Genomic DNA, 13,869 nt, shown 5'->3' on the forward strand with positions numbered 1-13,869 from the left:
TGAAGATGTCCATACATACTCTGTATTCTATTAGCTTCATGTCCCTTAAGCATCTCTCCTAGAATCTTCTAACCTACTCCAATGTAGAATGGTTGCTCTCCAGAATTAGTGAATAGCAGGTATCCTGAAATTCCCTTCCAGCATCATCTCTCATGTGTTGTTCTTCTGTTCCTGGTATCTCATGTCCCATTTCTTGGTTTGCTAGCTCATTTGGTTGGAGAATATAAGCTAGTAGTGTCCTGAAAGAGGGTACAGGGATGGTGTACATTTTGAGAACTAATATACCTAAAGGTATCTTCACTTAACTTTACACTTGATTAATAGTTTAATCAGATAATAAATTCTGAGTTGTAAATAAATTTCCTGAAAAATATTTGGGAAAGTTCCATTGTCTTCAATTCTTCCACTGTTTTGCTTTTTAAAAATCTGAAATACCTGTATTCCTGATATTTTCCTTGTGAACTGTACTTTTTTTCCTTTTTCTCTCTGGAAGCGTATAAAATCTTTTCTTTATCCCACTGTTCTGAAATTTCACAGCGATAGCCTTAATATAAGTCTACTTTCATCCAAGTCCAGGGTACTCAGTAGGCTTTCAATCTAAAAACACTTTTAGGAAATTCCTTAAGTTGTATTTTCAATAATTTCCTCTTATTTTCCTGGTTCTCTCTTTTGGTAACTTGTATATTATTCAATACGTTGGGTTCCTCAAATTGGCCATCTCGTTTTCTTTCTTTGCTCTCATATTTTCTGTTTTCTCTACTTTCTGGAAGATTTTCCTGCCTAAGCTTCCAAACCTTCATTTATGTTTTCATTATCATATTTGAAATTTTAGAATAGTATTTTTTATTCCCTGAATGTTTTATTTTTTTTTATTTTTTTAAAAGATTTTATTTATTTATTTGATAGACAGAAATCACAAGTAGGCAGAGAGGCAGGCAGAGAGAGAAGGGGGGGAAGCAGGCTCCCTGCTGAGCAGAGAGTCCCATGCAGGGCTTGATCCCAGGACCCTGAGATCATGACCTGAACCCACTGAGCTACCCAGGTGCCCCAAATGTTTTATTTTAAAGCACCATTTTATTTTGTCACAGTTGCAAAAACATGCTCTTATCTTCTTGAGAATATTTACATGTGTGTAAATATTCATATATATACATACGTGTGTGTGTGTGTGTACAAAATGCAATGACTCCTCTGATTGAAAATGCAGAGACTGGGGACTCCTGGGTGGCTCAGTTGGTTAAGCGGCTGCCTTTGGTTCAGGTCATGATCCCAGCGCCCTGGGATTGAGTCCCACATCGGGCTCCTTGCTCCGCAGGGAGCCTGCTTCTCCCTCTGCCACTCCGTCTACCTGTGCTCACTCTCTCTCTCTCTCTCTCTCTCTGACAAATAAATAAATAAAATCTTTAAAAAAAAAAAAAAAGAAAATGCAGAGACTGAGTGGGCTGCTGGGTTGACCTAACCTGGTTCTGGCTCAGATTTACTGTGATTCTCTAGGCTTTATTCTCCTTTATATTTTTCCTTCAGATGGCAGCAAGTTCTAGCTTTACACCTTTACAAGACCATAGCCAGAGGAAAAGATGGAGAATTGCCTTTGGGACTCTCCCAGAAAATGAGGAAAAACTTTTCCAGAAGCCCTGAGGAAGCCTCTCCTGATGCCATTGGTCTGAAATGCCTAGGAGCCTATTCCTGGCATGGGTGATGAGATTCGAATTATCCTTAGACCTAGGGGTTATGGGGGTAGATGCATGACCTGTGTGGAGAAAGTGATAGGCATTTTATTTTCTTTTTTTCCAAAAGGGATAGATATTTTAATACAATCAAAGGGTAAGAGTGAAAAAAATGAATGCTGTCTAAATGTGGTAGGCTGAAAAAATGGTCCCCAGAAGACATCCACATCCAGTCCTGGGAAACCTATGAATGTCACCATCTTACTTAGAAAAAGGGTCTCTGCAGAGATCATTAGGATAAGGATCTTGAAATGAAGACCTAGTCCTGGGTTGTTTACATAGTCTCTAAGTGCCCTCATCTATATCCTTAGAAGACAGAGGCAGAGAGAGATTAGACACACAGTGGGAAAGGGAGGGGGAGGAAGAAACAGATGCAGCCACCAGAAGCTGTAAGAGACAAGGAACCACTTCTCCCCTAGCATCTCTGGAGGAATATGGCCAAGTCAACACCTTTACTGCGGAGGTGGCCACTAGAACGGTGAGGGCATAAATTTCTGTTGTTTTAAAAGCAATCAAGTTTGTGGTACTTTGTTTCAGCAGCCCTCAGAAATTAATACAGCAGGCAACCTACAGATCCACTGCACTCTGTATTTTTCTATGCATTATGCAGTTCTCTGTCCTTTACTCTCTCAACCTGAGCACATTGCCTTCCTCCAAGAAATTGCTCAGATACATCCTGTCTCAGCAATACACGATGGCCACTGTCTTGAAAGTCCTTACTCTAAACTCCCATTCCTTCTATTTTAAAGCTACTTCCTCCATGAAAACTTCCAACTCTCACCAATCTACATTAGGTCTCTTCTCTCCCATTGTACCTTGTTCATTTCTTTTTTTGTACCTGTTATGTCAGTTTACGTTACCTGCTCATTTATTCAATGGTCATCTAGATTGTTAGTTCCCATTGGTAGGGACTCGTCTTACTCATCTACCAGACTATATACAGTGTCTATGACAGTACCCAGCACATGAGAGGAGTCCCATGCTTCATTTTAGAGACCTAGCCCTGGAAAAGTACCATGGAAAAAACAAGTAAGTGGATTAATGGTTAATCTTTGTATGCTCAAAATGTTCTGCTTTAAAACCATTACATCTATAAATAAGAGGCAATTTCATGTTCTCAGAAATGTTTGATTTTTCCAGGTCTCACATCTGATAGCTATGATTTAAGTTTTCCCAACTCTTATAACTATTGATAACTATGGGCAGAGAGGGGAGGGGGTTACTCTAAGCAGATTCTGAACTCAATGGAAAAATTGAACTAAAAAATGATAGCTTCAAAATCCCATTTATAAAGCTTCTAGAAAATTTAAAATGTATTTCACAATATTGTTAAAGCAGAGAGGAAAACATTTTTATTTTTATGTAGACACAAGTAAAACCATAGTTTATATTCAATTAGAAACTAGATTCTATATGCGATTATAAAGTTTTCAAGAGATTTGTTATTTACAGCCAATAAAGAAAACAAGGAACAGGTGATCCTATAATGTCATACACAGCAGTACTTTCTTTTCCTTTTATGCTTTCCGTAAACATAAATCTCTGCACAAAATAAAATGCAGTAACTTACCCAAGCAACTATAAATAGTCTCATAAAATCATGAGAAATATTGCTAAGGCCTTTGATCTGTAATATTTTTTAACCCATAAATGGAAGTCAAGTCATTTCTTTTGCATCTGGGACAAAAGTATATGGAAATTTTTTTGGTTAAGATGGAAATGAAATATAGTAGAATGAGGGAAGAATTTGCAGTCATGCACATGGGTTTGTGACCCTGGTCTTCCAACTGCTGGTTAATTAAGTACTTTCAGTGAGTCCTTTAACCTGCCTGCCCTCAATTTTTTTCATCCATAAACTAAAGGTAGCAATAACAACTATAACATAGAGTTGTTGTCAGAACCAGTAATAAACTCTGGGTGAAAGTGCTTTATAAACTATAAAGTATAATATGAAGGCAGACTGCTGTTGATGATCTCAGGAGGAGATTTTGGAATGTCGAGTATACCTTGAAAGTAAGCTGAAGCGGGTTCAGCTCTGACTATTCTTCCTTCCTCTGTATATGCACTGAAAGTCAAACACTGTTCTGAAAATCCAAAGAATGTTTGATTTATACACTGATACAGTGACCAAAATAACTATTAAGATCTGAGTTTATGATACAACTTGTTTCAGTAAATGGTCATTAAATTAAAGTACAACTGCAGAATTACTAGCCCAGATTTTTCTTTCTTTCTTTTTTTTTTTTTTTAGTTTAAATACAGCACTGCACAAAGATGAAATGGAGCATGGAGCTTTAACCTTCACTTCCACTTTTATTTCCCCAGGACTATCCTAAAACAAAACACACTGTGAGTAGCCTTAAAAATCCTTGAGGCAAACTGCAAGAAACTGATGAACACTTAGGACAAAAACAAAAGCAGCAGAACATAAGGATCTTTGGAAAAGTCAGCAGAGGAGCAAAAGCTGATGTCAGTACTAAAATGATGTCCTAACTCACAGCAGAGAAATCGATAACAAATGTTGCTACCTAAACAGAATTAAATTAAAAGTTAATATGTTCTACTGGTTGATATAATTATGGCATGAATGAGCTTTAAAATACAACTAAAAGGTACACACTGGTGAAACAAGTCGTTTGATTCCATGAACTGTATTTTCAGATTTATCGCTAAGCTTCCTGAAGGCCACATCACCGGTGAGCTGAGAAAAATGGCAATCTAAGAGGCACGTGTCAACTAAAAAATCCTACAAAAATCAATGGCAAGATGAGAGATGCAAGCCAACCCAGCTCTACCGGAAGGGACTAGTGCAAAGGGTAGGTGAAACCACAACACTCAAATAGTTAACGTTTGAATGTTCTATAACTAACATGGAAAGAAAAAACGTCCAGGATGCCTACTCAGCTCATCAGTCAGTGGGAAGCTGTGAGTGTGAATGGATAGTTAGTGATATCCCAAGATGATACCAGCTAGCAGGTACACAGAAGTGTTTCAGGAATGCTATGACAGTGTCAATAAGAGCTGCTGCTAAGGAAGGTTCTATGCACACAAATTTGACCAAAAGTCAGAAGATGGTATTTAAAGGTATGGGCACAAATGAACTGTAACTTGTTGTTTACTTTCATTGTCTTATTTTCAATTCAAAAAATACCTTATTTTGCATTCAATATGAGCTCAGCATTGTACTAGCAATAGTGGAGAAGATAAGATTCGGCCCTTCTTCACGGTGACAAGTCACAACAAGAAACATTTATGAGCCACTTATATAATACTGAATATTAGGCCAAGTACTTCATTTGCACTTGCTCATGGAAAATCTCCAAGAGCCCTATGACAAAATCCTATTTATTATCTCCATCTTTAGATGTGAAACTTGGGGTGAGTTATCTTGTCTCAGGTCACTTCTGGTAAATAAAAGTTGGGGATCCTAACTTAAGCTATTAATCTCTGTGATGAAAATATTCAAAAAGTTAACTATCCAAGCTGGGTAAGCTGAAATAAGACAGCATGTGGCAACCGGAAAGTGAATAATGCAGACAATAATCACTACAGAATTTTAGAAGAGGAGCCCACTTCAGGATCAGTTTGATAAGAGAGAATTTAAGAGTAAAGTGAGATTTGAGCCATCTTTTGAAAATTGGGCAGAATTTGGATGAGAAGTAAGGATTAATGTGAGCAGTGTGTACCAACCAGTCCAAATGATTTCCCAGATGTTGTTACTTTTAAGGACCATAATATCCTTTCAAAATCATATAAAAACTATAAGCACCTTCCTAGGAAAAAGAGCATAGGCTTCTACATACAAAATTATGCCTGCATTTTTACGTGGTATATTTTGAGACACTCGAGTACTTAACAAAACACACGAGAACCTTCATGGCCTGGCCCTTCTCCATCACTTTGGATCCTTCACTGCTAAGTTCCACTCCCTCCCAAACCAAACCTGTGGCAGTTCCAGGGCTCTCCAGCCTTCCTCCTGCCTCCCGGCCTCTTCCCAAGCAGCCTGCATACCACTCAGGACACCTCGGCACCTTTTTTGTCAGGTGGCCTTCTTACATCTTATCCATCTTTCCAGACTCACTCAAGGCACCAAAAAGCCTTGAAAATGAAAAATGGCGATCCACTGAAATGGGGAAATCAGAGGCAAAGCAGGCAACAAAGAAAATATAAACATTTTATATCTTATTGATACAAAACAAGAACTGGGATCTGTATAAAGGAACAATCAAGAGAGTAAGAACTCATAGAAACTAAAAATATTTCAGAAGAAATAAAAAAGTTCAATAGTTGAACTTAGAACATAAATGAACTTAAAACTTAAATAAAATGGATAAGGAAGATGTGGTCCATATACACTATGGAGTATTATGCCTCCATCAGGAAGGATGAATACCCAACTTTTGTAGCAACATGGACGGGACTGGAAGAGATTATGCTGAGTGAAATAAGTCAAGCAGAGAGAGTCAATTATCATACGGTTTCGCTTATTTCTGGAGCATAAAAAGTAACATGGAGGACATGGGGAGATGGAGAGAAGAAGGGAGTTGACAGAAATTGGAGGGGGAGATGAACCATGAGAGACTATGGACTCTGAAAAACAACCTGAGGGTTTTGAAAGGGCAGGGAGTGGGAGGTTGGGTGAGCCTAGTGGTGGGTATTACGGAGGGCACGTATTGCATGGAGCACTAGGTGTGGTGCATAAGCAATGAGCTCTGGTACACTGAAAAGAAATTTAAAAAAATAAAATAATTATTAAAAAAAACTTAAATAGAAGAAAAGGTAAGGAAATCTCCCAGAAAAAAAACAAATAAATAAAAAGAATAAATGTTACAAGAGGAAAAAAAAAATTGGGAGATCAGACCAAGAGGTGTTCTAGAAAAAGGGAAGGGAGAAGATACAAATATACAAGATAAACAAAACAAAACAAAAAATTCAGAACCAAAGGATGAAACCCCAGACTCCAAAACCTACCAAGCATTCAAGAAAAGGAATTTTAAAAGCCCCAAATCCAGGTACACCATCCTATAGCTACAAAACAATGGGAGTAAGAGAGATGCTAAATGCTTCTGGGGGTACTGGAAGGTGGGGACTAAATCACATTCAAGGAATTAAAACCACAATTACACTGGAATTCTCATTAGCAACACTGGGATCTAGACGTTAGCAAAAAAAGTCTTAAAATAAAATGGAAAAATGATTTCCAACCTGGAAATCTATCCTAATCCATCAATAAAGTTTTAAAGTTGGAATATTTTAAGTAAACAAATATTTTAAAAGTTTATAACCCACAAACCCATTCTAAGTTAGCTCATAAAGAATATGCATCACCAAATGAAGTCATAAACCAAGAAAAGGAATATATGAAATCCATGGACTATGAGATAGGACACAAGGAAACATCCGAGGGAATTCCCAGGTGGTGATGAAAGGAAAATGAGTCCCTGGAGTAACGCTGAGTAACAGACACAGGGAGCATGAGCCCGGATTATAGCAGGAAGATGGAGGGCTTCAGGAGGGGCCTCTGTGAAAAAGGATGGAACTGATAAATGGTTTAATTTGTCTGGCCACCCTGAGAGGATGTTTACAACCATCACAGTGATTGTAAGAAGAATCAATTATGGGTACATAGAAAACTAAGCAGATAGGAAAAAAAAGTAATTCTGAAAAATTATCTTTAGAAAAAAATGTTGTACAAGAAGGAAATGAAATCACTGTGTATTACAGGTTTCCATGATAATAAAATTATCTATAGCAGTATAAATATATAATATTTATTTAACTAAAACTTATGGTAAAACCTATGTTTGGAGAGTAGGTAGAGGAGGGCAGCTACACAAGACATAAATTTTTATCTCCCATGATACAAAGTGAACAGATAAAAAGGAAAATAACCAGATGCCTGGCTGGCTCAGCTGGCAGAGTCCAACACTTGATCTCAGGGTTGAGTCTGAGCCCCACATTGGTATGGACTCTACCGAAAATAAAAATTTAAATTAATAAATAAGGAAAGCATGGACTCTGAGAAATAGCAGTGTAAGCCTTTTATTTAAAAAACACAGGCGTAAATGGTGGCAGAACGGAGTCAAGGTCCGGTAGTGCTGTTCTCTGAGGGTGGTACTAAGGAGCTGGTGTGCAGCAGAGTTAGCTTTTTGTTGTTGTAAGTAGGAATATTATTTGACTTTTAAAAATACATTCACAGGTTTCCACTTCTGGGAAGTGAACTTAACTGATCTCCACTACTCTCATTAAGTACAACTAAAAATCCTGGGCATTATCTATAAATCAAACCTAAGAAGACTGACAGGCAGACCAGCTATGGACCTGAAGACAAAGCAAGGACAGAGTGGTAAGTTCCCTCATTTTCCTTTTGCCTCATATATCCCAGATTTGGAGCTAAAAAAGCCAAAAACCTAGAAGTGCCAATGGGGATGGACAGAACAAAAATAACAACATAAACCAAAGGAAAGAAAAGAGACAGCCTAGAAAGATGGAAAGCCTTCAGAGATAACCTCCAAAGAGCCAAACACCACAGGAAAAAACTGTGCCTCCCTCACCCACATAAGCAAAGGCCAAGTGGGAGCCCACCCTCACCAGGCTATAATGAGACATCCCCAACCCACTGCTAGGCACCATGTTGAGCCCTGAGGATCTAAACTAAGGCATGGCATATAGCTACAAATACAGATTCTAGTGGAGGAGAAAAACAAGTCAGTAGCTACTACACAGTGATATGTGCACTGTGGTGAATTTATGTGAGGGATATTTAATCGCTAAAAGGAAGAGAAAATGGAAGCAGGGTGGGAGGGAAGGCTTCTTTGAGGAGCTAATCCTAGAGCTCAGTTTGCAAGGATAGGTAGAACAAGCCAGATGGAAGAAGGGTGTCCTGGGCTAAGGGACTGACAGGTAGTAGGAAGAGAATAGAAAGTACTTGAAACTACAAATAATTCTGACTGGAGTGAAGAGTGGTTAAGCATGTGTGCATTCCTGCCGGCCAGCCTGCCTCCCTCCCTGCCCCCCTCCATTCTTTATGCTTCTCTCTCATGCTCTTTTTCTTTCTTTTTTAATTTTAGTGTAGCTGACAGTGTCACATTAATTTCAGGTGCACAATATAGTGATTTGACAATTCCATACATTCTCAATGCCCATCAAGAGAATGTGTGCTTTTTTTTATCAGTCCCAGAGGAGCCCCTGAAGGATCTTTGGCATTTTTTTAAGGGCTATTTTTTTTTAAGATAATTTCCGATTTGTGCTATCTTTGTCATATTTTAAGGATCACTCTGACAATGGTGAGGAAGATGGGTTAGAGGAAGATCAGATGAGTCAGGAATCTGAAAAGAAGTTACTACAGGAATCCAGACAGGAAGGGATGAACATATAGACCATAGCAGGGGGGATTATACAAGCAATACCTGCCTATATCTTAGAATCTGGCTCAGTTTTACCAAATTTGAGGTTTTTGAGAAGAGAGAATGAAGAGGGAAAGCAGAGCCACATTCAACTCTAATACTAGGTGCTAGTGTTCCCACTGCTAATTAGCTTGGTGGCCTTGGGCAAATCCCTCTGATCCTCATTTTTCTTATCTAACAAACGGCAACCATACCTACCTCACAGAGTTGTTATATAGATATATAATGATATAATGGATGTGAAAACACTAAAAAATATCAAACATAGTGTTTCATTTCCTATTGCTGCTATATCAAACTACCACAGTCTTAGTGGCTTAATGCAATACAATCTTATTCAGTCACAGTTTTAGACACCAGAAGTCTGAAGTGGGTCTTACTGGGCCAAAATGAAGGTATTGCCAGGCCTCCATTCCTCATGGAGCCTCTCAAGAAGAATCAATTTCCATGTCTTTTCCAACCTGCATATGTTGGCTCATGGTCCCTTTCTCCATCTTTAATGCCAGCATCTTCAAATTTTTCGACATTGACTCTCCTGCCTCCCTCTTTCACTTACCCTTGTGAGTATTGGGCCCATGAGGATATCCAGGCTAATCTCCCCATACCAAGTTCAGCAACCTTAATTCTCCACCCCATCTCATTATGTAACATAAAATATTCACAAATTCCAAGGATTAGGATGTGGACATCTTTAGCAGAGACAATTATTTGGCCTACCATACATATAAAAGATTCTAAGTTAATATCTACTTGGCAGTCAATTTTTTTTTTCAGTTTCGTAACTAATATGTCCAAGAGTAGTTACATCAAAAACTAATGATGTACTGTGTGGTGAATAATATAACATAATAAAAAAATCATTTTATGGTTTAAAAAATAAGAAATTGAAGAGAAAGTTTTCTAACTCACTAGAGTAAATACCTCAAAGTATTTTTAGGCATCGAGGCATTGAATACCTCAAAGGCATACACTCCTGACCCCAAGGCAAGTACAAAGGTAAAAGAGGAAACATACCACACCAGGGCCCATAAGTAGAGGAAAGTAAAGTCAAGACTGCTTCCCAGGACCCCTAGAGCAAGCCTAGTGCAGACATCTGTAAGCCGTCTGGTTTCAAGACATGTATCTTCTCTACCTGTCCAATGTGTCTTTGTGGATTATACCTTCTAGTCCCACACTAATGACTATCCTAAAAATATGATGTAGATATAACACTAAGATAACAATTCCTAAAAATTTGTTATTGAATAAAAATAGTGTATATTAGAGCACAAAACAGAACAAAAATAAATAGAATTTATCCAAATCTGAAAAATCACAAATCATACATATATTTTCCACAACTTATGTTTCCCCTGAACTTAATTTCAGCCAAGCTACAATTAGAGAATTTTTCAAAATAATTTTCATGGTGTCTCATTTCAACCTCTTATCTCCTGAATATATACAACCCTGACATAACTGACATTCACAATAATAACCTCAAGATTTTGAAAGACACCAACTTCTCATTGAATATTAAAGAAAAACAAAGGTATAACTGAATAGATTTACTACTAAATGTATTAAGAAGACGTAAAAGATATATATTTTATTTAAAACCTGGCTATAGATTAACTAAAAACACATGAAATCCCTCTGTCAGACTACTAAAGTATTCATACCACAGCTTTTCCTATCACATTGCACAAACATAACTTTCCTTTAACAAAATCAATAGTAGGGCTCAAGTTTCTCAGCGATACAATTTAAACACTTCCAATTGTGGAAATAAGGTTTTTCCAAAGAGCGATTTTTTCTAAACTATGGCATTTTGTATTAATCAATCAAAAATAGTATCAATAAAAAATGCAATAGGAGCTAGCCTATAGTTCACATCAGAATATATTCTTTTTTGAAACTAAAAAAGAAAGACAAAAAAGCATTTATAAGGAGCAGTCATTTTTTTATAATAAAGAACTTTTATGAACATATCTGGAAGATAATGATGACAGTAATAACGACAAAAGCAGGAATGATTTAATCTAAGAAGCTTCTACTGGCAAGGAAAAAAAAAAAAAACCCAAGAGAGAATGTCATTAAAACTTATTTATGAGTCATCATCCTAATTGTAAACACAGTGAGCAATTTTGGGATTCTACTTTCTCTACCTGTAACAATTACATCTCCAAAAAAGACCAAAGCCATTCATTCTCTCATTCCCCCACTGCTGAACCACCTATCCAACAACAGCTTGCACCCCGACAAATGGTACAGATTATATACTGCAGATCCATCAGCACAAATGCAAGTTTCTTCTACATACTCCCTTCCATACATGTCCCCTGGCTTCTTGTGAGTATTCTAATCCTTAAGTGAAAGACTAGACTGGAAAAAATGCATGCATCATGTGTTAACTGATAAAGAATATAAATGCCAGTATCTGGAAAGTTCTAAGTCAATATAAAACCTGTTTAAAGTAGTTTTAAGATAAAGCAAAAATATGCAAAAAAAAAGATTAAGACATATTAAATATGACAAATTTATTAATGGTGAAGAAACAGATGGGATACCTCAGATACTACTATGAAAAACCTGATATTTAATTCCTGACTGACCATATCCGGTAGAAAAAAAATTTCAGTTTGCCAGACAGAAAAGTCACCTTTCACGAATGCCAAAAGCTTAATCATAAAGTTTTCTACACGTTAACAGAGAAGAACAGATGCATGTGCAACAACTAAGGCTATTAGTTCAAATTTTGTTAGAGTTTTAAAATTTCAGGAAAAGCCTCCATTGTACAAAATTCAGATAATGGCACTGAGGACAAACACCGGACCATGATGTATCAAAAGAAACAAGATCTAACAACTTTTTGCCTACAGTGAAGTACAGTTGGTAAGTCAGTTAGACCTTTTAGTCTCCTCTGTGATATTTTAAGTAGTCAATCAGAAGGATTAAAATGTGAATGCATTCGGAGTTTCCCAAACAAGGGGAGCCTAAGGAAGATAGGAAGTCATACAAAAAAAAAAAAAAAAAAAAAAAAAAATCCCTTATGTCTCAAGAGCCAAACAAACAAACAAAAAAAAAAAAAACAACTGGCAGGTTACCTCAATGTCACTTGTTAAAAGAGAATCCCTGAGTCAACCTTACTAAGCCACGTTAAATAAGGAAAAAAACCAAACCAAAACAAAACATAATAAAGCCATATGTTATGGGTTCCTCAGCCAATTTACTCATTTAGAGGGTCTGTGGGGTATTATGCCACTTACATTGGAAATTCTAAAAGAAGAGAAAAATATTCTTTGACCTCCAGGCATCTGCTAGTCAATGCCAGAAAAAGAACAAATTCAGTACAGTACAGGTAATCCATCACAAGGAATTTAACACCCATTGAAGTTATAGATTGGGAAACCATTAAATTCTAGTGGTTTTTGGAAAAATATTGAGACTTTTTGATCAATGGGATGTAAACATAGGCAGGGGAAAACAAAAGAAGATAAGAATTCAAGGATAACAATAAAAAGCAGGACAATAACAAGGCAAAGCAGAGAAGTACAAGCTGGAAGCACAGGTAGCTGTGTAGAGACCAGCGAGTGCTATAACGATCAGAGTCCAGAGGAGGGGACATGACAATGCGTGAGAGCCCAGATGGCTCCAAAAGGAGGTTTCACTGGAGGCTCTGAACCAGGAGTCTAAGGCATATCAATCAACATTATCCAAACACAATGTTCACCAAAACCACTGACGTATTATTTCATGAACAGAAGAGATTTAATACTTACCCGATTTATATGGTTGCTCCTTAAAATAATCTGTAGTAGGGTTTTCTCAAATTCTTCCAACTTCTTGGAACACTTTTTAAGAATATGATTAGATAAGTTACTATCACTGATCAGTCCAGCTAAAGTATTAACAGCTTCTTCCCAAAAGCTTGAAGAAGGAAATTTGGGGTTACGGTAAAAAGTGATCAGGCCATCCAACAACTGAAAAACAGAGTCAGATACTGTGGAAAAGTCATTTTCAAAGTGGCTTAAGTCTGTTTTCAGACTCCCTGATTCTGTCAAGTTCTTCAGTTCAAGTAGATGTTGCAAGAACTGCATGTGGGAAGACAGAGGATTTTCCACAGTGGCACAATGTCTTTTCACAATGGGCAGTGGTAGAAAGGACTTGGGGCTGCAGCCCTCCACAAAATGCTGGGCCATCTCTGAAGATTCACTTCTCTGCTCATTGGATAACTCACACCCAGAATCTTCCAGCAGACTTAATGTATTTTCAGAACTTCCAGGTTCCTGAGCCTGCAACTGGGAAGATGGGTCTCCTGAAACAGAAAGGAATAGATGTGTTATCTTCCTGTAGGTAACATTTCTTCATATAAAAACTAGACAGGTGCACCTGGGTGGCTCAGTCAGAAAGCATCCAACTCTTGATTTCAGCTCAGGTCATAATCTCAGGATTATGAGATCAAGCCCTGTGTTGGGAGCCACACTGAGCATGCAGCCTTCTTAGGATTCTTTCTCTCCGTCTCCCTCTGCCCCTCCCACCCTGCTCATGCTCATTCTCTCTCTCTCAAACAAAAACAAAAACAAAACAAAACAAACAAACAAACAACTAGACAGATTTTTCTAACTTAAAATACTAAATGAAGCATGCAAAAACTTATTAAACATTTAAAAATGAGTAGTGTAAAAAATCAAAAAGAAAGTGCTTAAGCTGACTGTAGAAAGATCTCTGGTAGAAAGCAAAGGTGAGTCCCCCAT

General features: G+C 37.5%; 1 protein-coding gene across 1 annotated transcript in view; it reads right to left on the minus strand.

Moving 5' to 3' along the window:
- The window catches only part of MEI4 (meiotic double-stranded break formation protein 4), a gene marked incomplete at both ends in the record, with an annotated part of 196,140 nt that overhangs the window by 154,057 nt on the left and 28,214 nt on the right, over positions 1 to 13,869 (minus strand). The window contains one exon of the mRNA XM_080807143.1: positions 12,895 to 13,430. Within this exon, the coding sequence (XP_080663269.1) occupies positions 12,895 to 13,430 (536 nt within the window). The remainder of the gene's footprint in view (positions 1 to 12,894; positions 13,431 to 13,869) is intronic.

This window comes from Martes martes, assembly GCF_963455335.1.
Source record: "Martes martes genome assembly, chromosome: 6".
Taxonomy (NCBI): Eukaryota; Metazoa; Chordata; class Mammalia; order Carnivora; family Mustelidae; genus Martes; species Martes martes.